The sequence below is a fragment of the Panthera pardus genome, unplaced genomic scaffold (genome assembly GCF_024362965.1).
Source record: "Panthera pardus isolate Hobbes unplaced genomic scaffold, ASM2436296v1 HiC_scaffold_11, whole genome shotgun sequence".
Lineage (NCBI taxonomy): Eukaryota > Metazoa > Chordata > Mammalia > Carnivora > Felidae > Panthera > Panthera pardus.
The window spans coordinates 1,544,379-1,571,639 of NW_026526666.1; the positions used below are offsets into that span (position 1 = coordinate 1,544,379).

Here is a 27,261-nt window from a genome sequence, read left to right on the forward strand (position 1 = left end):
CACTTCTGGAGTTTTGATCTGAAACTAGCTTGAAATTGTGTGCTGTGCGCTAGTCTTTCTTTTCCTTTTTTTTAAGAAAAAAGAAAAAAAAGGAAGTTGGGAGTTGGTTTAACACCATTACTCCCCCAAAACCTTTACAAAAGTTACCAGGGTCTTCTTCCAGAGAAAGAGCTAAGGTGGAGATAAGGTGCCAGCCAGTCTGTCCTGAGGAAATTAAGAGTCCAGCTCCTGGTGAAGGGTAGATGAGGAAGAAAACCACCAAGTCCAGCAACCCCGCTTCTAGCAGGAAGAACTGGGGGCTTGAAAACAATTCATTTGTGGAAGCCAAGGCTGGCCAGTTGAAAACTCATGCCACTCAACTCAGAAGTGGGGAGGACGCTGCTGTCCTCAACTGTCCGAGGCACTAAGGCCCATTTGTAAGGAAAGGGATGGAGAAGACGATCTTCTTCAGGAAAGAGACAGCCCCCCTAGCCTCCAATATGCTTCTTCTGTGATGACCACGAAGAAGAAAACTCAGCATTGCTGGGGCAAGGGCTGGCATCTTGGGATCACCAAGCTGGTAGAATCTTGTTCTAAGTCTTCTGAATTTTTTTGCTCACTGGAAAGGGAAAGAGTGTAAAATTAAGGATGTGGAGTATGAGATGAGGAGCCAGGAATGGAATTCAAGTTAATTTCAACCTGATTAAAAGAATTAAGAAGTCTTCTTCTATTTCAGTCTCTGCTTGCAAGTACAAGGTTCCCAAACCACAAAATTCAAAAAGGCAAGATTCAGGGGGGCACCCAGTCCCTTAACCTTGCCAATTAACTCCTTGTTCCACTCCATCAGTGATCATCTTTATACCCTTCAAAGCATTTACCTCCCCCACATCCCAGACACTCACATGGGTGAACTCTGACTCTGCAACTTCAGGCTTTTCCAAGAGGATTGAACTAACAGGAGAAAAAAAAAAAATGGAGGCAGAGAGAAGTATTAGAAGATAAAAAAGAAAAAGGACCCTCCTTTCAAGTCAGATCTTATACTGCTTCTCCATATTTCACTTCAAGATCAATTTAGGATTCAGAAAGAAAAGGTTAAGAAACTACCAGATTTAGAAGCATGCCATTTTAATTAACTATTTATCATCTTGAGTACTACAAAGTATTTCCTAATATCCTCCCCTTCTGTCCTCAATTCCCAGGTGTGGCAGGCACTCAGTGATCACTGCTGCCTGATATTTATGCCATTGTAAAATTTTCTTTTGAATGTAGGCTGGATTTAGTGATTCTCTTCTAGTGGACAGATGAGAAAACATCAATTCTGAGATTAGGTTACCAAATACCCTACCTAGCTTCCTCTTTGGCTCATGCTCTGTTTGCTCTGAGAGAAGCATGTGACAAGGAACTAAGGAAGTACCACTGGCCAACAGCCTGCAAGGAACTGAATCTTGCCAACAACCACATAAGTGAGTTTGGAAATGGATCCTTCCTCAGGCGAGCCTCCAGATGAGGCTACTTCCCTTACAAACAGCTTGAATGTAATATCCTGAGAGACCTTGAGCCAAAGGCACCCAGCTAAGTCACAATGAAGTATTTAAGCCACATAAAATCTGAGATAATAAATGTTTGTAGTTTTTAGCTGCCAAGTTGGAGGTAATTTATTACACAATCGATAATACAGCTTTTTGTACTTGAAAGTGAAGTGCTGCTGAACTAAAAATCTAAAAAGTGGAAGTAGCTTTGGAAGAGGGAAGTGGGCTTTAAGGAGAGTTTTAGTGAAAGTTTAAAAGTGCCATGAATATACTGTAGAATTTTAGACTTGAATAGGTGAGTGGCCAGTGTGGGCTGACAGGAGAGTAAGAAAGATCTTACTGGCAAGTGAAGGAATTTAGTGGAACAAAGTTTAGCAACAATATCATATGCAGTTATGTGAAAAGTAGAATATGTGCCTAATGAACTGGGTGATCTAGCAAAGGAGAATTCTAAGCAAAGTCCTGAAGGTGCCATGCAATTCCTTCTTAATAATGCTTAGAATAAAACTTAAGAGAAGAAAAAGATTAAGGGAAGGACTATTAAATAAAAGGAGGACTTGCCAGGACTTAACGGTTTTGAAAATTCTGAGCCCCTCCAGATAGCAAACCACGCTGAAATTAAGAAACGGCTTGTGAACAAGCAAGGTTTTATAACCTGAGTACTACCAGGAAAATGTGCCCTAAAGACAAAGCCAATGGTATGACTGTAAAACATTTTTTTGAGACCTCAGAAAAATCAAAGTTTGTTGGTTAGAGTACTATTCAATCATGCAAAAGGCCATCCAAAAAGATTAATATCTTGTAGATCCTCTCAACAACAGGCTCTCTAAGAAGCACAGGGCTTATATCAAGACGGTCAGTATCTGTGGGTGTGGCTTTTGTCTGAAGGACTGAATCCCAATGAGATTCATAGGAGGTCCACAAAATCTATGAGGGCATTATAACAACAGAAACATTACCAGCTTGGACTGAAAGGGACAGAAACAGTACAAAATGAAGAGACCACTGGACCCTAAAATTGTACTGGCAAGAGAGCAGGCTGACAAAACTACTCAGCTGCAAACACATTCTACCTTTTGTGAAAAGGGAAGACCCAGAAAGCAAAACCAAGACTCCAAAGGGTGGAGCCAAGAGCCATGGAGAATTACCCCCATGTTTTGAGACTCGATAAAAGAAACTCCAACAATCGCTGGATTTTGGACTTAGCTATGCACCAGTGACTCCTCTGTGCCTCCTTCGCTCCTCTTTTTGTACAGGAATGTATACAGTGGTTATCTCCTTACTGCCTCACCACTGTCTGCTGGGTATGAAGGGAGAAAACCTCTTTATTTTTCACAGGTCAAAAGACTGAGAGGAACTATACTCGAGGAACACCACCTGGGGAATTCGTTCAAACCAAGACCTAATTCAGAGGACAAAATTCTGGAATTTGAGCTGCTGCTATAATGGGGATGGGACTTTTAGAGACCATGGGAGCCAATGAACGCATTTTGCACATGGAGGGATGTGAATTATTGGGGGCCAGAAGATGGACTGTGACAGGTCACTCATTAGGTGGCTCCCCATGATCTCTGCTTCCTGATATTCATACCTTTGTGTAAGCCCTTCTCCTTGTGAGTGTGGGCGTGTGGGCCACATTTAGCGACTACAATGCAGTACAGGTGACAGGATGTCAATCTTGAGGTTAGGTTACAAAAAGATTATGGCTTCTGCAAAGGTGCATGCACTCTCATTTACTCACTCTTGAGAGAAGCCAGCTGCTATGTGCTGAGTTGTCCTAACAGAGAGGCTCACGTGGCAAAGAACAGGAAGGTCCCCAGCCAACAGCTGGTGAGGAACTAATGCCCTCTGTCCAGTAACCCACAAGGAACTGAATGCTGCCAATAAGCACATAAATGAGCTTAGAAGTGAAGCCTCTCAGTCAAACCTTCCAGACAAGACAGTAATCCTGGCCAACACTTCATGAAGACCCAGATTCTGACCCACAGAAACTATGATATATGCTTGTTATTTTAAGCCACTAAGTTTTAGGTTAATGTATTATGATGGAATAATCAACACACCATGTAACAAAATTAAATCACAATCTTCATACTGGATTCTTTTGCAAGATTGACTGTTCATTTTCTTCACTGCCCAGGAATCTTCCCAGGCTTACAAAATAAGCAGAGAATTCTCATCTAACTCATCAGGAGATAAAGGGTTGGTTGGGGCGTGTTTTGACTGAATATCAGAAAAGTCTTGCACACCCCCCTAAAGATGGAGAGATATTGACACTTTTCCAAATCACTAGAGATCAGCTAAAAGAAAGTAAACCTGCAAAAATCTAGTGAGGAGCAAATGACAATGATCTCTTGAAGAAACAACTTATGGAGGTTCCTAAGGACCTGAAGAGAGACATGAAAAGATTATATGGAGAAAGGGGCCAAGGAACCAACCTTGTAGATTGCATTTGTAAAGTCTCTCCAACTACAGGTGAGAAATAGGGGTCAGGAATAGTCGTGACCTCACTGATTTTCTCCAAAGGTGGAGTCTGAGGTAAAACATCAGGACGACCGAAGTGGACGCCTGGAAAAAAGAAAAGGGAAGAAAATCAATAAATAAAAAAGAAGACAAAATGGGGTGGGGAAAATATGGGGGGGGGAAAAATGAAGCAACTTGGCTTTTCCTGGACAGGAATGGAGAGTAGAGGTCCTAGGCAGATAAGACAGGGCTCCGAAGGAAGGGAGGGAGTGCCCACGCACATGGGAGCCCCAGCCCTGGCGCTGACCTGGCTCCACTTCCGCCTTTGTTGTCACTTGTGCCTTGTGCTCCCCAGAGACCGATGTCTGGTAAGTAATGCAGGAGTTGCCGCTGGGGCCTGCTCGCCGAGAGAAAGATGAGCCAGACCGAAACTTTTTGGAAGGAGAGGGCTTCACTTCAAAAGGGAAAGAGAAAGCCTACTTAGCACCCACCTAAGAAACCATCACCAAGACACAGATACAAATCGCCAGCACCCCCAACACAAACCCAAAGGTGCTCTGCAAAGCGGGCAGAAGGACTAATGTCAACAAAGACAAGCTCTATTAACTACTCTTCAGAGGACAGGGTGTGCATCTTGGGTCACCTCACTTTGGAAAGCAGAGAACCTAGACGAAAGGAAACACACACACACACGCACATCTTTCCCCTGCTACATGCAACCTCGATGGCTTTGCTTCCACCCGATGAGATGTCCTCCGCTCCGTCATCCCCTTGTTCTTTAGTAACGTCCTCCAGGTCAAGCTGATGAAGATGACCCTTTCACTCTGCATCCTTGTAGCACTTACGCACACAGCACCGTGATACTTTACACTTGTTTATATATCACTTTGAAAAGACTTTGAAAAGATTTTTCCATGTTTCTTTAAGACTGTCTGGCATGCCTAAGTCCTCTCTGCCTCACTGAGGGACGACTGAGGCCTAAGATGAGGAGATGGGAAGGAGGAGTTGGAAATGTGCCAGGGTCAACAGCATGGAAGGTTTGGGAAGAAGAATACTGGCACTTTCCAGTCACAAAAGTTGAGGAAAGAGAGTGAGAAGGACTGCTAAGCAGAAATCAGTAAATGCTTCTCCAACCCTTTGATCCCACTCTGAGAATTCCTTGGCACTGGGGATATGAACAGAAAATAGAACACCTGTGATATCCTTGTCTATCTCTGTAAGTCTGGCTCTATCTCAGCCTGTGGCGTGGATCCTACTCCCACAACGACACTTTTTCCCCACCAATCCCACTTCCTAGAAATGCCCTTCACCTCAATGACACACGGAGGGACAGCCAGGGGGAAAGCAGCAACTCGGAAACCACGGGGACAGACAGTGTGACTGACATAAAGACGGGCAGCAGTTCTCACGGGATGTGGGTAGAGCAGAAGAGGCTTTGGCAGTTCCCTGACAGAGGTGTCTTGCCCCCCCATCTCCTGGAGTAAGGGAGGCACTGGGGGGTCATCTGGTAGAAGCCACTTACAGGGTATCTTCTTGAACACTGTGTTGCACATGAAGCGTTGGAACCGTTCAGCATAGAAGCCTGGCCGATGCACCGATACGGTGTCCTGCAGAGCAGAAGAGAGGGCTGCAGAGTTAGAGATGGGAAGGCCCAGCAAGAGGGCCTCTATTTAGTCCTAGGGCTGCTTTCCCCTAGGCTGAGACCCAAGCAGAAGGGCAGAACCCACAAATGAAATAAGAACAAACGGAGGGGGCAAATCAGAACTGAAGGAGGCAGGAGAGCCTCTAGCAAACTGCTACTCACCCCATCATGTACCAGAGCTTTCCAAGAGTGCTCCAACTTCTTAACAAACCTGCCGAGAAAAATGTTTATCACACAGCCCCACAGTTTTTAAGTGAATGACACAGTTTTCTCTTTTAGAGTTGAAGAAGCTGGGAAAGCACTCCCTCTATAAAACTGGCTTTCCAAAGAACAGACACAGTCATGCTTGTTCAACATGGAGATCAAAGCTGTTTCCAGGGAAGTCACTTAGCTTCCCATAGAAAGAGAGCAGTAATTATGTCCCTGGTAAGTCAGAGACAAGAGCATTTATTACAAAAGGAGAACTGAAGGAATAGATGGGTATGCTACTAGGGGGAAGAGAGGAATTAAAACTGGATGATAAGACGCTGAAACGGTAAACCAAGTATTGTCCAATCCTCAGTAGTAGCTGAAACCTGGGATCCAGCATTCCCAGCTCTCCCCTCACTACCACCTCACTACCTCCGTTCCACAGGCTAACACTCTGCACAGAACACAGTGATCCTCTTGTTTTTCCTCTGAGGAAAGAGGAACGTGTTTCCAGCTGTATCCCAATGTGGAGTGTGACTCATCTCACAGGTTTCTCACAAAGAGCCAGACAGATGGTGTATTCTACCCTGGTGCTTCTGAGGACTGACTCAGCTCTCCACAGAGGTGTGTGTTATGTTTGGGGAAGTGGCAGGGTAATGAAGCCAGGGAGACAGGCAAAATCAATGAACCAAACCATCATTTAAAACCTAATGAGGTAAGCAGCTGGGCTGCAACTCACTGTTCTTGTTTCAGGAAGAATTTAGTGACAAACCCACCTGAAGGAGAAATGTGAGTGGTTATCTGCAACCACTCTGCCCCCTCATTTGGGATCTGTGCACTCCTCACCTGTAAGACTGAAGAATGTCAATGATCCCAATATAAAGCAGCAGCCTTTCCCCCTTACTATTGCGGGCCGGGATGCCACCCATACTGTTCCGGAAGACAAGAAGAAAAGAGTTAAGAAAATCTTTGGCCTGGCACACGGGGTTCTCGTAACCTCGAGTCAGATCAGGACACGGAACTGAGACCTAAACATAACCGTCCCATCTCCCATAAACTGGGGAAGAGTGAGAACCTTCCTCCATCCCCAAGAACCACTCTGGAGTACGTATTACAACCTCTTTGCCTCCAAGTTTCACTCACCTGCCCCCTCCGACCCTAATTCCACCAAAGAGAATCTAATATCACCTCTACTCAGCCATGTTGGAAACGTTCCGATAACTGAACTTCCTCAGTACTTTCATATTTTAATTCACGCCCACTAGGACACTCTTCTTGAGAGTCATGGTATCCTTTACCGTGACTTAAAACTGAAACTACCTACAAGACATTTATACTTCGCGGTAAATATGCTTCCCTGATAGATCCACCGTGGTAAGAAGGACATCTTCCATAAAGCTGCCTATAACAAATTGCTTTTGGTGAAGTTTTAATATAATAGGCAGATGTGTCTAAGACCCTGAGTAGACTCTTTTCAAAAAGTCTTTTAATTTCAAATAGTTCTCTTTCTCAGATGTGCTATAAATCCCCAATTTAAGACTTCTTCCTTTCTTTTCATATTCTTAAGAAAGTTCATTCTATAGTTCTATAAATACTAATACTGTCAACTTAACTCCTGAATCAGGGTTACTCTTATTCCAGAAGCTGGGTCCCCTCCTCAAGAAAAACCTACAGTGAGTCTATGTTCTCCTTTCCGGTGTCCCTGAGCCCACTCACTGGTCATCAGTCTCCATGGTGCCACCTCGCCGAGCCTCGCCCTGGATAGATTCCATAGCTGTAGAATAGAGAGCCTTTTGGGGGGCTGGTCTGCGAGTATCAACTGAATACTGTGTTTCATTGCCTAAGGGCTCTCGTTGGGCATGATCTATGTTATGGATTGACATCAAGAGGCTATAGTCCATTATCTTGAAGCTCTGCAGCACCTAAGTGGAAAGAAAACAAAAACAAAAACCATGATCTGAGCCTTGGGAGGTAAGAGAACTCTTTTTCAGGACCTCACAGCTTTCCTGATTCAATTCTTTTTTTGTTTTTTAAAGACATATTTTTTAAATATTTAATTTTTTTAAATTTATTTATTTTGGGGAGAGACAGAGTGTGAGCAGGGGAGGGGCAGAGAGACAGAGACAGAGACAGATAGACAGAATCTGAAGCAGGCTCCAGGCTCAGAGTTGTCAGCACAGAGCCTGACATGGGGCTTGAACCCACGAACTGAGATCATAACCTGAGCTGAAGCCTGACACTTAACTGACTGAGCCACCCAGGCACCCCAATGTTTATTTATTTGAGAGAGAGAGAGAGGAATGGAGAGAGAGGAACGGAGAGAGAAGTGAGAGAATCCAAGCAGACTCCACATCATCAGCATGGAACCCGATGTGGGGTGTGGGGCTTGATCCCATGAACCATGAGATAATGACCTGAGCCAAAATCAAGACTCGGACTCTCAACCGACCAAGCCACCCAGGTGTCCTTCAATTATCTTTTTTTTTTTAATGTTTATTGGTGGGGGGTGGGGGGAGCAAAGAGAGGAAGAAAGAGAATCTCAAGCAGGCTCTGTGCCGACACAAGGCTCGAACTCACAAACCGTGAGATAAATGACCTGAGCAGAAACCAAGAGTCAGATGCTTAACCAATTGAGCCACCAAGGTGCCCCTTGACAGTAAACCTCCAGGGTTAACTACATAGGCTTATCCTTTGCTCCTCCTAGTCCCTGAAGAAGAACACATTAACCTCCTCTGGTCACCATTTACATCCCCTCAGCTTTCTTCCTTTTGAGTAAATATATATTAGACCACTGCCTAGCCCACAAGACGCTCTTTGTTCTTTCCTTGTATCTCTTTATTATTATTATTGAGCATTATTTTCTCAAGGGAACAAGGAATACATACTTGAATTGTAAAGAATCCACAAGGAAAGTCTGGTAAAGTACACTTCGTGATAGAACAGATCTGCTGCAGGACCTTATATGCCCAGCTTCAATTCAGTTCAGTATTTAGCGAAGCCCTAACATCTGTATGCGCTGTGCCTGCTTATTGGGGTACAAAGATACTTGAGAGGTTCTGTCCTCAAGGATATTATAATTTAGGAAAGAAAACTACAAAAGTAAATGCAATACAGTCTACTATGTGCAACAACAAAACTGCTTACATGACTAGTGTAGAAGTCAAGAAGTGATACATAAATAAGCTTATGAAGGATAAATTGGAAAATAAGTCCAAATAAAGGCCTAGAGACATGAAACAAACAGCATGTTACATCCTGTGAGATGTAATTTGGTACTGCTAAAACAGAAAATGCAAAAAAATGGTGTGGCAGATTACAGAGGTTGATAGGGGCAAAACAATAACAGGCCTGATGTGTCATATTAAGGAGCCTCGATTGTGGGGTGCCTGGGTGGCTCAGTCGGTTAAGGGTCCAACTTTGGCTCAGGTCATGATCTTACAGCTTGTGGGTTCAGGCCCCATGTCAGGCTCTGTGCTGACAGCTCAGAGTCTGGTGCCTGCTTTGGTGCCTCTCTCTACCTCTCCCCTATTCATGCTTGCGGTCTCTCAAAAATAAATAAACATTAAAAAAAAAATTGTTTTTTAATAAAAAACAAGGAGCTTGAATTGTATCCCACAGTTCTCAACCCTCCTTCCATCCCAGAACAGTGTGTGAAAGGGTGTACTCCCACCAGTTCCAGTGGCCCACTTTGGTGATGCAGCTCAACCAAGGGTGTTTTGGTAGGTTGGTGGAGGAAGGGATGAAGAGAGCATAGGAGTGATTCTTTTTTGTTGTTGTCATTGTTGGAGAAAGAGGGGGGTGGGCAAAGTGAGTGAGTGAGAGAGACAGTGAGTGAGTGAGAGAGACAGAGAGAGAGACAGAGAACTTCAAGCAGGTTCCACACCCAGAGTGGAGCCCAACACAGGGCTCGATCTCACAACCTGAGATCATGACCTGAGCTGAAATCAAGAGTTGGATGCTTAACCAACTGACCCACCCAGGCACCCCAGGAGTGATTCTTATTAAAGTTTGAAACCAACTCTCTGCTCCATTGTATCTAGTCCTTTCAACCAAAGGACTCAAACTAACATATAGGCATTGCCCTGTAAATAGATGCAGAGTAAGCAAAGAACAAGGATGGACAATGTTACGGAGTAGAGAAAGATCCTACAGTAACAGCTGAGGAAAAAAAAAATCAGTAGGAAAAAGTGTCACGAAAAACAAAAAAAAGGTATGTTAAGAAAGTGGAAATAGTCAACTGTCAAGCTGCAGAAAATTCAAGGAAAGACTCTGAAGTAGTCTCAGGGCACTTGGGTGGCTCAGTCGGTTAAGCACCTGACTTTTTTTTTTTTTAAAGCTTACATTTTTAAATTTTTTAAAATGTTTTTATTTATTTTTGAGACAGAGAGAGACAGAGCATAAGCAGGGGAGGGGCAGAGAGAGAGGGAGACACAGAATCCGAAGCAGGCTCCAGGCTCTGAGCTATCAGCACAGAGCCCAATGCGGGGCTTGAACTCACAGACCGTGAGATCATGACCTGAGCTGAAGTCAGACACTTAACCGACTTGAGCCAGGCACCCCAGCACCTGACTCTTGATGTCAGCTCAGGTTATGATCTCAGAGTTCAGGAGCTCAAGTCCTGCTTTGGGCTCTGCATCGACAGCGGGGAGTCTGCTTGGGATGGTCTCTCAAAATAAACATTAAAAAAAAAAAAAAGTAGTTGTCTCTATTTGGCATCCCAGGTCGTCACTGGGGAGAACAGTTCATTTGAAGAGAGAGCAAAAGCCAGGACAGTGGGTTGAGGCAAGAATAGGTGAAGATAAATGAAAAGGAAAAAATAGAAACATCATTAGATAGACACACTGAAAAAGGACCCTCCTAACCTTAAGATAAAAGAGAGAAAAGTTTGTACGTAGAAAGAAAACAGTTGGTAGAGGCGGAAGCCAGGGGAGGGAAAGGAAGGAAGTTGTGAAGCAGGATCCTAAGGAAATAGTCCTGCAAAAGGGACTGACCCGGACTAAGACACCAAGTTGGGCAGAAAGGAGATTAAGGATGGGTGACTGCAGACATATTTATAAATTGGAGATGGGGGCAGGACAAAGGGATGCTATGGAACAGAAGAGCAAGGTAGTCTGTTGAGAAACAAGGCTGGGGGATAAAAGTTAGAAAATGGTTTGGAGACAGTCCCAATCATGTGACATCTGTGCTGAAAGGAACAGGAAGTGGACTGGTGGACAATATTGAGGCTGGACAGCATCAACCTATAGAGATGCCAGTAGACACAGGTGTGTGATTTCCTTCAGCAGCACACAGCTTCCAAGATATAAATGTGGATTTGGTAGGCAGGACCAAGATCTGAGGAATGATGCTAATATGCAAATAAGAATACAGGATTATGAGGCCTAGGAGAGGTAGAGAAGAAAATGAAGCCAGGTGTGGGGAGGATAAACAGAATGTAAAAATGTAAAGGCTCAGCAATGACCTAATGTAAAAGTTATTTTATTTCAATTTTTTAATTAATTTTTTTAAATGTTTTTTAATGTTTATCTTTGAGAGAGAGAGGGCGGGGGAGGAGCAGAAAGAGAGAGAGATACAGAATCTGAAACAGATTCCAAGCTCTGAGCTGTCAGCACAGAGCTCGATGCAGGGCTTGAACTCATGAAACAGGAGATTATGACCTGAGCTGAAATCAAAAGTCAGTCACTTAACTGACTGAATCACTCAGGTACCCTGTAATTAATACATTTATATAAAACAATTTTTTTTTAATGTTTATTTTTGAGAGAGAGAGAAACAGAGACAGAGTGTGAGCGGGGGAGGGGCAGGCACAGAGGGAGACACAGAATCCAAAGCAGGTTCCAAGCTCTGAGCTGTCAGCACAGAGCTCGCTGCGGGGCTTGAACTCTCGAACTGTGAGATCATGACCTGAGCCAAAGTCAGATGCTTAACTGACTGACCCACCCAGGCTCCCCTGTAAAAGTTATTTTAAATGAAGTCTGGGACATATAGAGCTAAGGAACTGAGTCCCATCTCGTACAGATTTGATGGGAGAATAATAACCTGTTTAAGTGACTGAAATTTTTGGTATCTGAGAGTAAAGGAAATATGACAAACTCACCAAACAGTCACGCTGTAAGGTCTTACATAGAGCATTGTACATATCAGCATCCAAAAAAAGACCATCTGGAATGTCTTGTAAGAAGTCCAGGTCTTTAAAGGTGGGTAGAGGCTTCTCTCGCTCTTTTTGGGAAGCCCGCCGTTTGTAGGTTGAGCCCTTGAGGTCATATTTCATGTGCATCTTGACTGACCGTGGTAAGAGATTGTTCATCACCACAATTCGAATGTTCTTACCACCTGCCTGCACACAGTACAGTCCATAGAATTTAGGCAGCAAAGTGCGAGGGTTCTGGTTGAGGTTCTGTGGGCATGAAAGTAAAAAGAAGTAAGACAACAAGTCAGCTGATTTTCAGTGAAACTCAAGGGCAAAAAGTTGCCACCCATCTTTCTTTGTCTGCTACATGGGGTTCAGGTCCAATATGTCTGCCCATAAGGCCACATCATATTTGCTTACAATTTTCCAACACATCTATCTCAGTGATCCGATTACCATCAAGCTGAGCCACAGACCCTCCAATCCAGTAATCAGTCAGCATACTCAATGTATGATGGACATATTCTTTCAAAGAGGTTCAAGAGAAGATCGTATTGAAAAAGTCTTAACTCTAAGCCCTTGGTATAGCATATTCTTGTGGGTGTGATGTGAAGCAAAACTAACTTCTCCAGAAGCTCCAAGGGCAGTCAATCAGAGTAAGATGGAATAGAGTACTATCAAGGGAAGTAACCCTCATTCTCCTGGTGTAGGAGGTAGACTAAGAACAGAAAACAAAATTATCACTGAATATCACCTTTGGGTAGGACGGTCTAAGCCAAATAACATTTAAAATATGACAGATAAAACCCTTTTGGCCCCAGAGAGGCAAGAGAGATGGGCCCAAAAGCCCCAAAATGAATTACGTCTTTAAGACAGAAGTGCTGACATCATGTTGCCCTGCTGACAAGAACCACCCCACACCCCAACCCCCACCTTGCTCAAGAGTGGAGTGGGCAGCACAGGTGGCCAAGTGCTCTTCTTTTCTCACCATGTAGTATCCTGGAAGCAGCTTCTGCAGAAACTCCGCCTCTTTATGCTGGACCGTTTTAATGATGAATTCATCGTCACTGGACACATAGAAGAGGGAACCACTGGCCCCAGAGCTGCAGAGTTCAATCAGTGGCTCACTGCAGAGGGAGTACTAGGGCCCAGAAAGAAGAGAGCAAGAGGTTCAGAAATACCAGGGCTTGTCCAACCAGAAATTAAGTACAGATGCAATTCTAAAGTACAGAAATTAAGTACAGATGCTATTCTAAAGAAAGACTAGAAAAGCAAGACTGTGGAGAGAGGGTTTTCCTTTGGGAGGATCCCTCTGGTACTGGAGTCATAGGGTCCTGAGATCCAGAAGCTTACCAAGTAATCATCAGGCCGGATACCAAATAACTCCCGAAAGTAACGGAAGGCAACAGGTGCATAGGTTTTGAAGCGAAAGTCATTGTAGTGATGAGCAGGAGTCAAGTTGCTCCCTTCACTGTAGGGTTAAATAGAAGAACTTATAATTTACCAGTCCCTGTCAACCAAGGAGTCTACCCTGGACAGACACTCAGTCACCCAGAGGCAGGTCAGTACATCCCTTCTGAGAGAACCAGAGGTATTAAAAGAGGCAGTTACTTAACGGGACATTGGCACAATATGGGGATTAAGACACGGGCATAGAGAATCACACTGCCTCTTACCTAGTGCACTAAATTGCTTTTACGGCTCACTCCACAGGCCAGAGGCTCATGGAAGTACTCAAAAAACAGCATCTGCTCTCCAAATTCTCCAGTCCCACATCACCCCAACTAAGATCAAGTTAAGGACTGGACAGTGGGCACATGCCTATGTTAGACCTGAACCCCTAAAACTGCCCTCAGGTTGATATGAAAAAGCCACACTTCCCAGGAAATTCCCATGAACATTAACCTCTGTACCTGGGAAAGAAGATACTCTCCACCACATAGAAGTCTTGCATGAGGACATCACGCTCTGGTTTGGTGCTCAGGCTTCCCACAGTGTGAGTAATGCCTAACTGGATGGCACCTTTCAAGGCAGATGAGGTTGTCTGAGAAACAGAAGAGAAATGAGAGGAAAGATTCTAGTATTAAATCTGATCAGAACAATAAAAACTCTGGAGGGAAGAGCCAGAAGCACTCCAAAGGCAAATGCCCTTCTAATACTTCAGACTAAGCTGGGGCAATCCAGTTCCTCCAACCTCTTGCTTAACTCGGCAGTTAAGCCTGGTAAAGACTGGCAGGGTACAAAGATACACAGTAGCAATGGCAGACTGTCTGAGTCAGCCTCAGCTAGGCAAGGTGTTCCTGCCTATCCATATCTACATTTGGAAGATAACGTCCTGAGACAACAATCTTATATCTCACTCCAAAGGTTCCTGCCCCCAGAGGACCTGGGGCTTCTCCAAACATTTTATTCATGGAATATAGAATGTAACTAAAATTAACTGATATTTTGATTGACTACCTGGCTACAAAAGGCCTTTTAAGTCCTTTTAAGGCAGAGCCTGATTGGTGTCCCAAGGACAACAGAGTGGCACAAAATAGTTCCTAAGTGAAAAAAGCCTGAAAGACTCAAATTATTTCCGCGGGAAGTATTTAGATTTAAAATGATCACCCTATGGTCAAGAGCCCCACTCTTACAATCCTATAGGAAATTATCAGATCATCTAGATCTGTGCTGCCCAATACACCAGCCATGCATGGCTATTTGTCAACTTAAAATCAAAATAAACTAAAAATTCACCTTTTCAGTCTTACCAGCCACATTCAAGTATGACCAGTGGCTACTACTGGATAACACAGATTATAGCACATTTCAATCACTATGAAGTTCTACTGGACAGTTTTGCTCTAAATGATTTCCCTCATCCCCAATCCCCATCAAGTATTAAATTACTGGTACTTCTATTTAGTCCTCATTAAGCATTAAAATTAAAACTAAATAAAATTAAAACTAGAGGCTGGCTCAGGCGGTAGAGCATGTCTCTTGATTTTGGTGTCATGAGTTTGAGTCCCACATCAGGGGTGGAGATTGCTTAAAAAAATTTTTTTTATAACTAGATTTTTAAGTGTGTGCCTCTCCAATTAGACTAGAAACTCATCTTTTTGTCTCAATGTTCAGCACATAAACAGAGCTCAATATATATCTGTGGAATTGACACTGGGCCTTGGGCCCATTCCCAGGGAGGGCCAGGTGCCCGACAGACTTCAGTCCACCTCTATTACTTGGGACAGTGCAATAAAGGCAGAGAACACATGTAAGAAAAATCTACATGGGCCAGAAACAGGACTCCAAGAAATCATCACACCCCATATTAAACAAAGTATAGATGCTCAATGGAAGGTTGAACACTGTCCCTTGGGAAGCCTGAGAATCTCCAGAGTAGTCCAGAACTGCAAGTAAACTCTAAAGTCCAAGTTGTATGATAGTTCTTGCACAAAGGCTTAGGATATCAAGGAATGAGACAAAATGTGGAGAATATCATCAAGGGGACAGAATTATCCCTTCCTGGAGTAAGATGAAAGGGTTCCACCCAGACATACCTTTTTTTTTTTTTTAAATGTTTATTAACTTCTGACAGAGACAGAGAGACAGACAGAGCATGAGTGGGGGAGGGGGGGGGAGAGAGAGAGAGAGAGAGAGAGAGAGAGAGAGAGAGAGACAGACACAGAATCCGAAACAGGCTCCAAACTCACAGACCGCAAGATCATGACCCAAGACAAAGTCGGATGCTCAACCAACTGAGCCACCCAGGTGCCTCCAGACATACCTTTTTATATGTCGTCTCTCCTGAGGAATCAACACCTCGGTGGCCTATTTTCTTCATGGGCATGCCAGAGGCATATGGCACCTGGAAAAAGAAGAGTCAAAATTAGCACACAATCCCCATGCCATACACCATACAGCTACTGTGATGGTACATTAAAACAAACCGAAACACTCAACCTACCCTTTCTAGAAGAACATTTTATAAAGTCTTCACAAGATTCATTCCGTGCAAATACACAGCTCTAGTGTTGCTTCCCAATGAATTAACTGGCTAAAAGAACACAGAAAATTCCTAGGCACAAATATTTCACTTTTTTTGAGAGAGAGAGAGAGAGAATGCAGGCTGGAGGAGATGGAAAAGGGGGGACAGAGAGAGAGAATCTTAGGCAGCCTCCACGCTCAGCACAGAGCCTGATGTGGGGCTCGATCCCATGATTCTGGGATCATGACCCGAGTTGAAATCGGAGTTGGACTCAGCTGCCTGAGCCACCTAGGTGCCCCACATGCTTCACCTTTGATCCTCAGAAAGATGACATTTAAAAAATGAGTACCAGGGTGCCTGGGTGGCTCAGTTGGCTAAGTGTCTAACTCTTGGTTTCTGCTCAGGTCATGATCTCATGGTTTGTGAGTTTGAGTCCCTTATCGGGCTGCGCTTGCTTGGGATTCTCTCCCCCCCACTCCCACCTCCCCTACTAGCACTCACTCACCTATGCTCTCTCTCTCAAAAATAAATTAAAAAAAAAAATGAGTATCATTAAGGAAAAGCAGAAACAAGAGAACTACGAAATAGCTGCTCCAGGAAAAAGAACAAACCTCAGTTCACAGAAGCAGATAGGTTAAAAGTAGTTCCACAGACCTTCTTTTTTTCACCAACCTCCTTTCAGAAATTACTAACTCTCTAACCTTCAACCCGACCTGAACACTATTTGCCCAAAGTGAATTCACCAGTAACAATGATCTAGCCACTTGCAAATGAAAGTACTGCTAGTTGAGGCACTAAAAAGCTGAGGCAATAAGAGGACTCCTGAGACAGGGGCCTCAGGGCCATGAAGAGATTCCTGTGAATGAGCTTTGGCTTTGTTTTCCACCCACATGACAGCCCCTGAAATGAGGAAGGAGTAACACAGTACAGCAGCTGAGCCTAGAAGGCAATTCCCCACATCAAGATGAAGCACAAGACACAAAGGTATTCTTCATGAAGTCAATACTCCTTAAGTTAACAAGCCAGAGGCAAAAAAGCCCAGTGTAAATAGGGTATGATAATCTTAGGGCCTGATATTCAAGTTTTACTGTTCTTGCTGAGGCCCTTAGTGTCAGAAAACCTTCAGTAAAGAATCTCAAAGATCTTGAAAGAGGTTCTCAAGAGAAAAATCTAAAATCACAGGCCAAAGGGGGTCTGCATTCTGAAGCCCTGTCATAAAACCGAGGAGAGAGGCAAGAAGTAAGAAGAGATTCAGGAAATAATGAATAGAAAGAAAGTTAAGCAAATGGAAGATATTCTGCACAGAAAAGAAAAATTTGGGCAATTAACAGCATCTGTATGGTTAAAAGTTGTTCTTTAAATTCACTGAAGCTATGTAACCAGAAGGCAGTAACAGCAAAAACCAGAGAGTGAGCTTTAGTGCCAGACTGTGCAGGTTTTAACCCCAGCCTTATTGATTCCACTTGTTGTGTGACCTTGGGCAAGTTACAGAACCTCTAATCCTCACTCTTCTTATCTGTAACACATGGATAACAATGGTACTTAGTTCACAGCGGTGTTTACAGGACTAATTAAGAATAAAGGGCACTTAGGTAAATTATTTACTCTCTGGTACACTGTATTTGATACATTAAAAAAAAAAAAAAAAGATAGGGGCGCCTGGGTGGCTCAGTTGGTTAAGCTCAGCTCGGATTCTATGTCTCCTTCTCTTTCTGCCCCTCCCCCACTCACGCTCTATATCTCTCTCAAAAATAAGCACTAAAAAAAAATTTTTGTAATCATCAATGTGAGCTATTAATACCTACAATAAACTGCAACAAAGGTAGTTGTATAATTTCTAGCTTACCAAAGACATGTAAGAATCTAGTCTAGCTTCCAAGATCCGAGGGTTAAAAATAAAGATGTTATAAACAGGTATCCTTCTATCCCAGAATTAAAGCTTTAGAAACATGATATCAATATAAAACTCACCTCAGATGCCATGGGTCTCTTGATTCCAGATGCTGGTAAAAGAATAAACAAAACACAATTACAAGTGTGTACACACACACTAGTACCCACAATCTCTATCAAGCACACTGAAACAATCGGGGTTTGCGTCAAACTAAACCCATGAGCCCCTGCCTCTTGCTCTGATACTAGATCCTTTTGGGAAGGGGTTTTAAATATTCATTCCTCTTCTTCCTCCATACTCACAGAACCCTTATGCATATTCCATTCTTGTTCTAGTCCCTTTTCTTACTCAGGTGATATTTTTTCTGGAAAATATATCTGTTCTTGATACATTTAACCATCAGTCAAGAGGGTCTCATTTGATACCAGGGCTGAAAGAGAACAGGTATAAGAGATACCTAAAGACCCACTGGAGAGTCTAGGGCTTGATAATTTTTCCTTTAGTGGTAAAAGGGTAAGAACTTTTAGAGCCTATCTATGGTGCTTTATTCCTAATTAATTATTTCAGAAAAAAAGGTAAAGAGTTGATCTATGGAAATGAGGCAGCTAAAGACGAGAAAATGCAATGTCAAAATAATGAAGATTCTGCATCTCTACCTCCTCACCTTGATTTCTGCTGTAAACCCAACAGGAATTTGTTGGCATTTACTTACTAAAGTGAGTTTTACTTACCAAATATTTAATCAATGCAGATGTGTAAGACAAGTGTGTGGTTCAATCTTGTATTATGACTTTTATTCACTTAAGTTTAGGAAAGATTGTAAGAATATATTTAGCTAAAGTGACTAAAAGAACCTATCTGTAGAAAACCTACCCTGAAAGGTTAAATCAATTCTCAAGGGTCTGTCATCCCCATAACTTTCATCCATGATCATACTGGAGACACATGAACACTCAGAGACAGACTGTCCTCCCCTTCATATTGGAGAATATTGATCTATACCTTCAAAGACTACTGATATATCACTTCAATCTAATTCTAACGAATTCAAAGGGAATAAAGATTACCCATATTAAAGAAAATTAAAAAGAGACTGATGGGATGGATCTTCAATAATGTAAGTTAATACTTGAGTAGGAAGACCCCGGTTCCACTATATGTATAAGGATTAATGGTGAGGCAACAGACACATGGGATTAAGGGCAATAAGGTAAAGCTCTAATTATGACTGTTTAAGACAACTGATCAAGGGCCCTGAGAATTTCAGAATACAGCTGGGCTCAGAGGCAAGGTTGTGATAATTAGCCGTTAGTTGTACAGAGGCCACAGACCAAGTATTTCTGTTACCAATAAACAGAGCAGTAAAATTTCCTTCCCGATAGTGAGTGAGTCAGGGTGGCAAAAAATGGGGAACAGATAGTTTTCACTCCTCTTCCCAAAAACGGAGGCAATGAAAATGTCACCTAGCTGTTAGGAAGATATGCTACATAAAATGACCCAGAAAACTGAAAAACCAGTAGAGCCCAATAATCTATACCCTTTAGAGATGCTTCATCTTCAATCATCAACTTACTTGGGTAAAAGACTAGGTAAATTAGTAATGGAATCCTAAACTAAGCTTCCAAGGAACAATAAGCCAGGATGATTCAGATTTAGGATTAAAACTGCTACTGACCTACAATAAAGTGTCCACCACCAACAAAAAAAAGTCTAACCTTTTATATCTTATAACCTTTTAGCCAAGAGTCAACATGCTGAGCTATTTAAAAATCAGAAGACCTGGGTTCAAATCTCTTTTAAATCAGGAAAATTGTTCTCTATACTTAACTAAAAAAGAACCTATATTAGAAGGCTTATGTAAAGATTAGATAAGCTAAATCAAATAGACTATAAAGTGCTATACAAATATGTTCTTTCTGCATGATTTCTTTGTTGTTGTTGTTTATACTTGACACACACACACACACACACACACACACACACACACACACACACAGAGGCAGTGAGACAGTGGGGGAGGGGCAGAGAGAGCCGGAGACAGAATCTGAAGCAGGCTCCAAGCTCTGAGCTGTCAGCAGTGAGCCCCACACAGGGCTCGAACTCACGAGCCATGAGATGATGACCTGAGCCGAAGTTGGACGCCTGACTGAGCTACTACCCAGGCACCCCGATTTCTTTTTTTCTTAATGTTTATTTTTGAGAGAGAGCGCACTTGTGAATGAGCGGGGGAGGAGCAGAAAGGGAGACAAAGGATCTGAAGCGGGCTCTGCACTGACAGCAGAGAGCCCGATGCAGGGCTCAAACTCACAAACTGTGAGATCATGACCTGAGCTGAGGTCAGACGCTTAACCGACTGAGCCACCCAGGCGCCCCAACTCTGTGATTTCTAAAGCAAGAGCAAAGTTGGGCCCGTAGCAAGGTTTAATGTTCAATTACCTAGACCTTCATGAAATTTTAATCAGCATCTCAAATTACTTGGCTCCTCCCAACGCGCCCCCCCCTCCCCAACCCTCTTGCAAGTGCGTACATGCAACTATGGAATCAGTGATTCTCAATGAGAAAATCAGTAGGCTTTCAGTTAAGAAGACGAACACTGATTCTGCACTCCTTGGTCAATGCTTGGCCTATCCCTTCCTTTTTTATCCCAGAGGAAGAGGTTTGGAAGCGATCTGGCAGAACCAAGAAAAGCCAACATCCAGCCCTAGTCTGACAGTATTTCCTCCTCTGTAGAGAAGTAGTCACTGGACAAAGTTAAACAATGCAGATAAAAAGGCAGATTAAGTGATTTCAAGGCACAGAGTTAGGTATATGGCTTTCTTACTCCCTGAAAAGTTCTATTTTGCTAGTTTTATCCCACAAAAATTGTAGCTCTACAGCTGCTACACTCTTGCAAAAGTACCCAGAACCAGGATGGGAGGAGTTCACTTAGCAGAATTTTGGTGCCAATGGCTTAGCTATCAGCAAGCGCAAAACTGGGATTAATCCCAAGGACACTATAGCTGAAGCAGTTAGAACAATATTGGGATCTAAATAGTAACAATCAGACCAAGTAATATTCTCTTCAAAGAGAACATGGACCTAAGATTTACTCTATTCCTTGCTTGAAGTTCTGCCCCTGTGGCACAGACCGGAGCTCGAATCTAACAAAAATGAACAATGGAAGGGAAGAAAAAAATATCTAGAGAATTTTACCAGTGTTGCTGTTAACACCCAGGTTGGTCTACAAACCTAATAAAGAACAGAGTGACATTTCAAGGAACCAGATACCACCTGCTAAGGCTTGACCACTTGGTCCAAAGCTCTGTCAATAAGAAACTGTCTACTAGAGAAGTCCATGAGACCGAAGAGTCAACAGCATTGTACCTGTTCACCTCATAATCAAACTTTCTCTTCTGTAAGTACAGAAGGAGGAGGAAGAGGAGCTGAGGGAACTGAAGGAGAAGTTGGGGGGTTGGGGGGAGACCAACTCAGCATGGCAACACCGGGCTTGGTAATGCCAGCCAGCCAATGTTTAAGGGAAATGAGATTCATCCCTATGGATAAGACTAGAATATGGTTTAGCAGAAAGTTTGTTTTCTAGCATCTTTGTGAAAAATTCTCTCTGATAAAGATATGTTATTATCTTATAATCCATATCCATGATCTATATATATCATTCTCTTTTTGGGTAGGGAAACAGTATAGGGCAGAGCTCCAATGTTAAAATTTACTTTACTCAGGGAAAAACTTTTCTCCTGAGAAACTGGGGGCCTGCCTCTCCCATCTAAGCCAAAACTCTCAAGGATTATTAAAATGCCTACATATTGGGGTGCCCGGCTGGCTTAGTCAGTGAAGCATGCAACTCCTGATCTCAGGGTGATGAGCTTGAGCCCCACATTGAGTGTGGAGATTATTTTTAAAATACATAAATTTTGAAAAAGCCTACATCATCAGTCCACACCATGAAACGTGGCATGTGCTACAAGAAAGGACAGCACATTACCCAGGGGGGGCAGATATGGAGGCTGACAGCTTAGCTATAAAGAAGGTCCTAGAGGGGCACCTGGGTGGCTCAATCGGTTAAGTATCTGACTTCAGCTCAGGTCATGATCTCACGGTTTGTGAGTTGGAGCCCTGTGTTGGGCTCTGTGCTGACAGCTCAGAGCCTGGAGGCTGCTTCCGATTCTGTGTCTCCCTCTCTCTCTGCTCCTCCCTCACTTGCACTCTGTCTCTGTCTGTCAAAAATAAACATACATTTAAAAAAAAATTAAAAAAAAAAAAGGTCCTGGACCCACCTCTCGCCAGCTCAATTTTAACACCTCCCAACACCAGTTCAATGCTGAATTATTTCTGCTCCCCCACCTCATTCATTTATTTAAAAACTATTAATTGATCATCTGTTACATGTCAGGAACGATGCCAGGCACTATGGACAGAGTTTTATGTTCCTGACCTAGAGGAGCTCACAAATTTTTCTTTTTTTTTCTGCTATCACTTGGGCAGATCCTCCTAGTTTTCCTTAATGCTGACTGCAAGACTCAACGGAAATGCTGTTACTTTTTTAGAAAGTATTTCTTTCCACTGGCAAAATGTTTATTTGTATAGCACTTTGAAAGCTTACAAACGTATCTCATTTGACCCTTAAAACAGTACTACAGGCTTTGGGAACCATTTAAATTAAGGACTTAAGAGACATATCCACCAAGTATAATGTATGAAACTTGTTTGGATGCTGATCAGATAAGTAGTAAACTAAAAAGATTTCTGGGACAGGAACCTTGAGAGGAGAAATAAATAACGACTACTAATTTTGTAGATGTGACAATACTACTATGGTTATGTCATAACTCCCTCCCTCCTTTTCCCCCTAAAATACAGTCCCGATCTGTAGGAATAACATTATGAAGTATTTATGCTGAAATCACATGAAGACTGGGATTGCTTTAAAATATTCTAAGGGGTGGAGGTAGGGAAATGGGAGAATAGATGCAACCAACTTGCAAAATATTGCTGCTGAAGCTAGATGATGGGCACAGGAGGTTCTTTATAGTTTTCGTTCTACTTTGCGTATGGCTTAAAAATTTTATAATTAAAAGTTTAGGGAAAAAATACCACAGAAGGAAACAAGTCTGGATAATCAACTTCGTCTGACCTGGCTTCTTTCTGAGAGGTTTCTCTGGTAAAAAGTAAGCACCCAGATGAAGTTCTGAAGTAAAATTCTTTATATATTGCACTAAATTCCCAAGTCATGTCCATAGTCTGTTTCCTTCATGACTATGGGACTCCTTCTCATTAACAGGCCCTGGACCAAGAAACATTCTAAACAACTAATGTTGCAGCACTGAAAGCAAGAAATGAAGCCTTGACAAAAAGGCTGCATCAGAAAAAAATTAATCGTTCAAATAACTTATTTTTGACCGGGACAATAGATGATATAGAAACAACCATGGCAATATCGAACCCTAGTTACTCTGCAGAAAGAAGAAAATGGAAAAGACCTAGAGATGCAAGGGTGTACTCACTTTGGGAATTTTAAAAAATTCTAACAACACAAGCTCAGTCTGGCTAAAATCTACAGATGGGTTGTTTGTTTGTTTGTTTGAGAGAGAGAGAGAAAGACACCCCAGGATATGGGGAGGGGCAGAGACAGAGGGAGAGAGATAATCTCAAGCAGGCTCCACACCCAGTGCAGAGCCCGACCCGTGCGGGGCTCCCACAACCGGGAAAGTCAGATGTTTGACTGAGCCACCCAGGCGCCCCTGAAATCTATAGCTATTGATGAAAGTTGATTTTTAAACAAAAGTTGAAAACTCAGCTCCTTCAGTCATAAACAAAGCTACTTGCCCATTGTCAAGCTAACAAATCAATAACCATTTATATTATGAAAAAAGTAATTCCAAAAGGGCCTTTGAGAATTTTAGTCTAATCTTCTTTTTTAAGTAAAAGCAAAAGCATTAAGGGATGTGCTCAAAAATCAGAAAGCAAAGGTAGTGACAGAGCCAGAACACGAATTCACATTCCTAATCCCCAATTCAACTCTCTTCTAAGAGAGTTTTGTTTTCAATTTCCTGGCCACCTAGTGTCTAGAGAGCCCAAGCAAGCACCAAGGGAACTAGAATACTCTACTAAACTAAATTAATCTCAGAACTTCTAAAAGACAATATGAACACAATTTTCTTCCCCTGAGACCTTGCATTTCTTCGAGACAAGGAAATCTTTTTTTCATTTTCACTGATAAGAGTCCTTCTCCTTCAGTCCTCCTCCTCTCCATCTTAAATTAACAATAATGACAATTCTGTCCCTCTGGTAACAGTCATCAATGTTACTGGCAAGAAGAGTAGGAAAATACCTTTTGCTTCTTTTAGTGAAGTTATATTTGTTCTGGACCAAATAATGCCTGTATTCTAGAGCAGTAGAAACCTCTTTCAAGTCTAATATTTGCAAGAGCAGTTTTACAGACGTTAAGGTCCTCACTAGTAATAGAAAAGTACCTTTTTGTCTCTGTAATAAAACATCAATAACTTGGAGACAAAAAAAGAACTCCATCTCAGATTAGAGTTTTCTTTTTGGTGTGTGTGGGACCATGACTGGCTCTGATTAAAAGCATAAGGCTTTTAGGATTATTGAATTTTCAGTGGACAAAAAGAAGGCATCTGATAGACAAACTTTTTGTGTTTGTTTTGTTTTAGGGATCTTGGAACTGAATGCATAATGCATAACCAATCCTTGGCACGTTAACTTCTAAGATACTTTCTGAAAGAATGAAAGAATCAATAACTCCACATCTTATGCACAGAAGAACTCAGAATTTTGTTGTTTTTCTAGGAGAGCTAAGGTCAGAAGGGGAAGTTGTCTTCTGTACTACTTTCTCCTTCACCAAGGATTCCTGGTTCAGTCAGTAACCATTCAACAATAAATAGTTAATCTGGTTTAAAATCACATTAGTTCACACACAGACTTTCAGATTAGTCAGGGGAGCAATAGCAGCACAGTGGGTAGAAATGTGGGCTCTGAAATCAGAACACCTGAGGTTTGAATACCTGATCCATCACTAACTAGGCAAGCTTGCACAAGTTAGTGAAAACTCTCTAGGCCTTGGTTACCTCATGTATAAAATAAGCAAATAATAACATGTTCCTCATATGGCTGTTAAGAGAATTAAATCACGTATAGCATTTAACATATGATAAATGCTCTATAAATAACTGGTAACTATTATCTGCATGTGAATTAGGAAACCTATCTACAGGATGGGAAGGGTCAGAGAAATGAAAAATGCAGTAGAAAGGGAAAAGAAGAAGAGTTTGGACTAATTTAATGAAACAAAAGGAAAGGAAGTTATGTGAAGATTTTGAGGGAGACAAAAGGTAGTTGACTGATTTGTATCATACTGTGGAACTGTAAGAAAAGAACTTTCTGTGTTAAGATAGCATCTTTTTTGGGAAGGGCAGAGAGAAATGGGAGCTAGTATCAAATAATGCTTGCAAGACACCCACAGCCTTCCCAGAAGAAGGCCATGTAGTGACCACTACACAAAGTCTGTCACTGTTATGGGGAAAAGACGCTGGCTGCTAGTTACTGCGAGGAGCTCATGCTTCTTCAGCACAGATACACATCAGATCTACCTCTCTTACGGCTGACCCCACAGCACAGAAAGTTGAAACCTAAATGAGGAAAAACAGAAAGTTATCACTTACTTCGAGGGTTCTACTTGCTTACAGCAGAATAAGCATATTAAAAAACCAAAAACAAAACCCCTCTAAAGTTTAAAATTGTGAACAGGGCTTACTTAACCCGATCCCCAGCACCATACTTGAAATGTACAATTTTTTTGCAGTTCTGAGTAAACGTCCAAAAAACAAGAGAAGCTCTGGCAGAAAATTCCAAGAGTGGTCACAAAATTTGTAACCCAAATCATTTCACTCTGGAGTGGTTTCATATTGACAAGAAAATTTCAGGTGCAAAGCTCATCTGTATATAGGCATCTACCCTTTAAAAAAAAATGTGGGGCGCCTGGGTGGCGCAGTCGGTTAAGCGACTGACTTCAGCCAGGTCACGATCTCGCGGTCCATGAGTTCGAGCCCCGCGTCAGGCTCTGGGCTGATGGCTCGGAGCCTGGAGCCTGTTTCCGATTCTGTGTCTCCCTCTCTCTCTGCCCCTCCCCCGTTCATGCTCTGTCTCTCTCTGTCCCAAAAATAAATAAAAAACGTTGAAAAAAAAAAAATTAAAAAAAATAAATAAATAAATAAAAATAAATTTAAAAAAAATGTATGTACATTTTATTTGAGGGTCTTCCATTCTTGAAGGATAATCTGGTCATGCCTAGCAAAAAGTCTTAAAAACATATATATACAATTTGACCTAGAAGTGAGAATTTATCCTAAAGAAATAGCCAAGTGGATAAAGACGTATATACAAAGATATTTACTGCAGCATTGTATGTAATAACTATTATTGGATAGATACTGTAATTAGAAAAAAATCTAAACAAAAGGAGATTGGTGATATAAATCATGTCATGAATAGAATATATAAACTATTATTCTTATGTATATTTAAGAATAGGATATGAAAAAAGTTAAAAAAATTATATAGTACAATACTTTTGTCAAACACTTATCTATAAATTCACATGTATTTACATACAATGAAAAGATCCAAAATTAGGTTGATTTTGTAATTTTAAATATTAATTTTCCCTTATCTATGTAAAATTTCTGGAAAAAATAATTACATAGATAATTTCATAATTAAAGAAAAGAGATACACAGGGATGGCTTTACTACTCCATTTTCCCTAGTAAACCACTACAAGATAGTCCCACACATACAGACCAATATCACTCCCTCCTCACACATTATCTCAAGCTCATTATAATCATAGTGAGCGGCTGCAGAGATACACTAGAAGAAAAATGTGAAAAGAGAATGTCCAGAATGCACACAATCCCAAGCTACAAATAAGCATGACTCCTCTACACTCACTCTCTGCCACAAATCACTTTGAGATGTTTGTACAACCTGAAACATTCATCAGCACATATAAGAGGCTCTCTCTGAAGAGGTTTATCTTTCATGTCCTCCAGAATATCAGTATTTTCCTATAAAACGGGTACTTAATTTCAGCGCATCTCCTGGATACCAGGCCCTGAAAAATATAAAAGATCTACCCTCCAAATTATGAAAATAAGCTGGGAAATCTTTAATGTTACTAAAATAATTTCAAAACAGCTGAACCAGTCAAGTGCTAAAGTGGAAACAATCCAATCAAGTTTGCTAAAATACAACACTGAATCATCACACCACGTCACAGAGTACTTTTCGGAGAACTCTGGACCAGTCTTAAGGAAGCACTCCATTTTGGTCCTCAGCCCCACCCTAACTTATGTTTCTGATGAAAAAGGTACTGGAGGGGCTGGTTTCTAGTCACTTGGCAAAACACCAATGGGATTCTCCATATATTTGCTTGTTAGCACTGAACTACTTGCAG

General features: G+C 42.0%; 1 protein-coding gene across 8 annotated transcripts in view; it reads right to left on the bottom strand.

Moving 5' to 3' along the window:
• Positions 1-483: 483 nt before the first annotated feature.
• The window catches only part of PIP5K1A (phosphatidylinositol-4-phosphate 5-kinase type 1 alpha), a 38,281-nt gene continuing 11,503 nt past the window's right edge, over positions 484-27,261 (bottom strand). For 2 of the 8 annotated variants that reach the window (XR_002075867.2, XR_002075869.2), the window contains exons 2-16: positions 17,871-17,902; positions 15,699-15,779; positions 13,846-13,976; positions 13,286-13,403; positions 12,921-13,073; positions 11,900-12,199; positions 7,519-7,724; positions 6,649-6,732; positions 5,776-5,824; positions 5,494-5,578; positions 4,279-4,425; positions 3,947-4,076; positions 3,250-3,385; positions 882-930; positions 552-598 (exon numbers count right to left, since the gene is read on the bottom strand). Coding sequence is in view for 3 of the 8 variants with exons in the window: in XM_053889678.1 (XP_053745653.1) it covers positions 596-598; positions 882-930; positions 3,947-4,076; positions 4,279-4,425; positions 5,494-5,578; positions 5,776-5,824; positions 6,649-6,732; positions 7,519-7,724; positions 11,900-12,199; positions 12,921-13,073; positions 13,286-13,403; positions 13,846-13,976; positions 15,699-15,779; positions 17,871-17,902; positions 25,398-25,436 (1,607 nt within the window). In the remaining 5 variants the exon portion in view is untranslated. Of the gene's footprint in view, positions 599-881; positions 931-3,249; positions 3,386-3,946; positions 4,077-4,278; positions 4,426-5,493; positions 5,579-5,775; positions 5,825-6,648; positions 6,733-7,518; positions 7,725-11,899; positions 12,200-12,920; positions 13,074-13,285; positions 13,404-13,845; positions 13,977-15,698; positions 15,780-17,870; positions 17,903-25,397; positions 25,437-27,261 lie in introns of all 8 variants that reach the window. The other 6 variants (XR_008417275.1, XM_053889678.1, XR_008417280.1 and 3 more) reach the window with 6 other exon arrangements.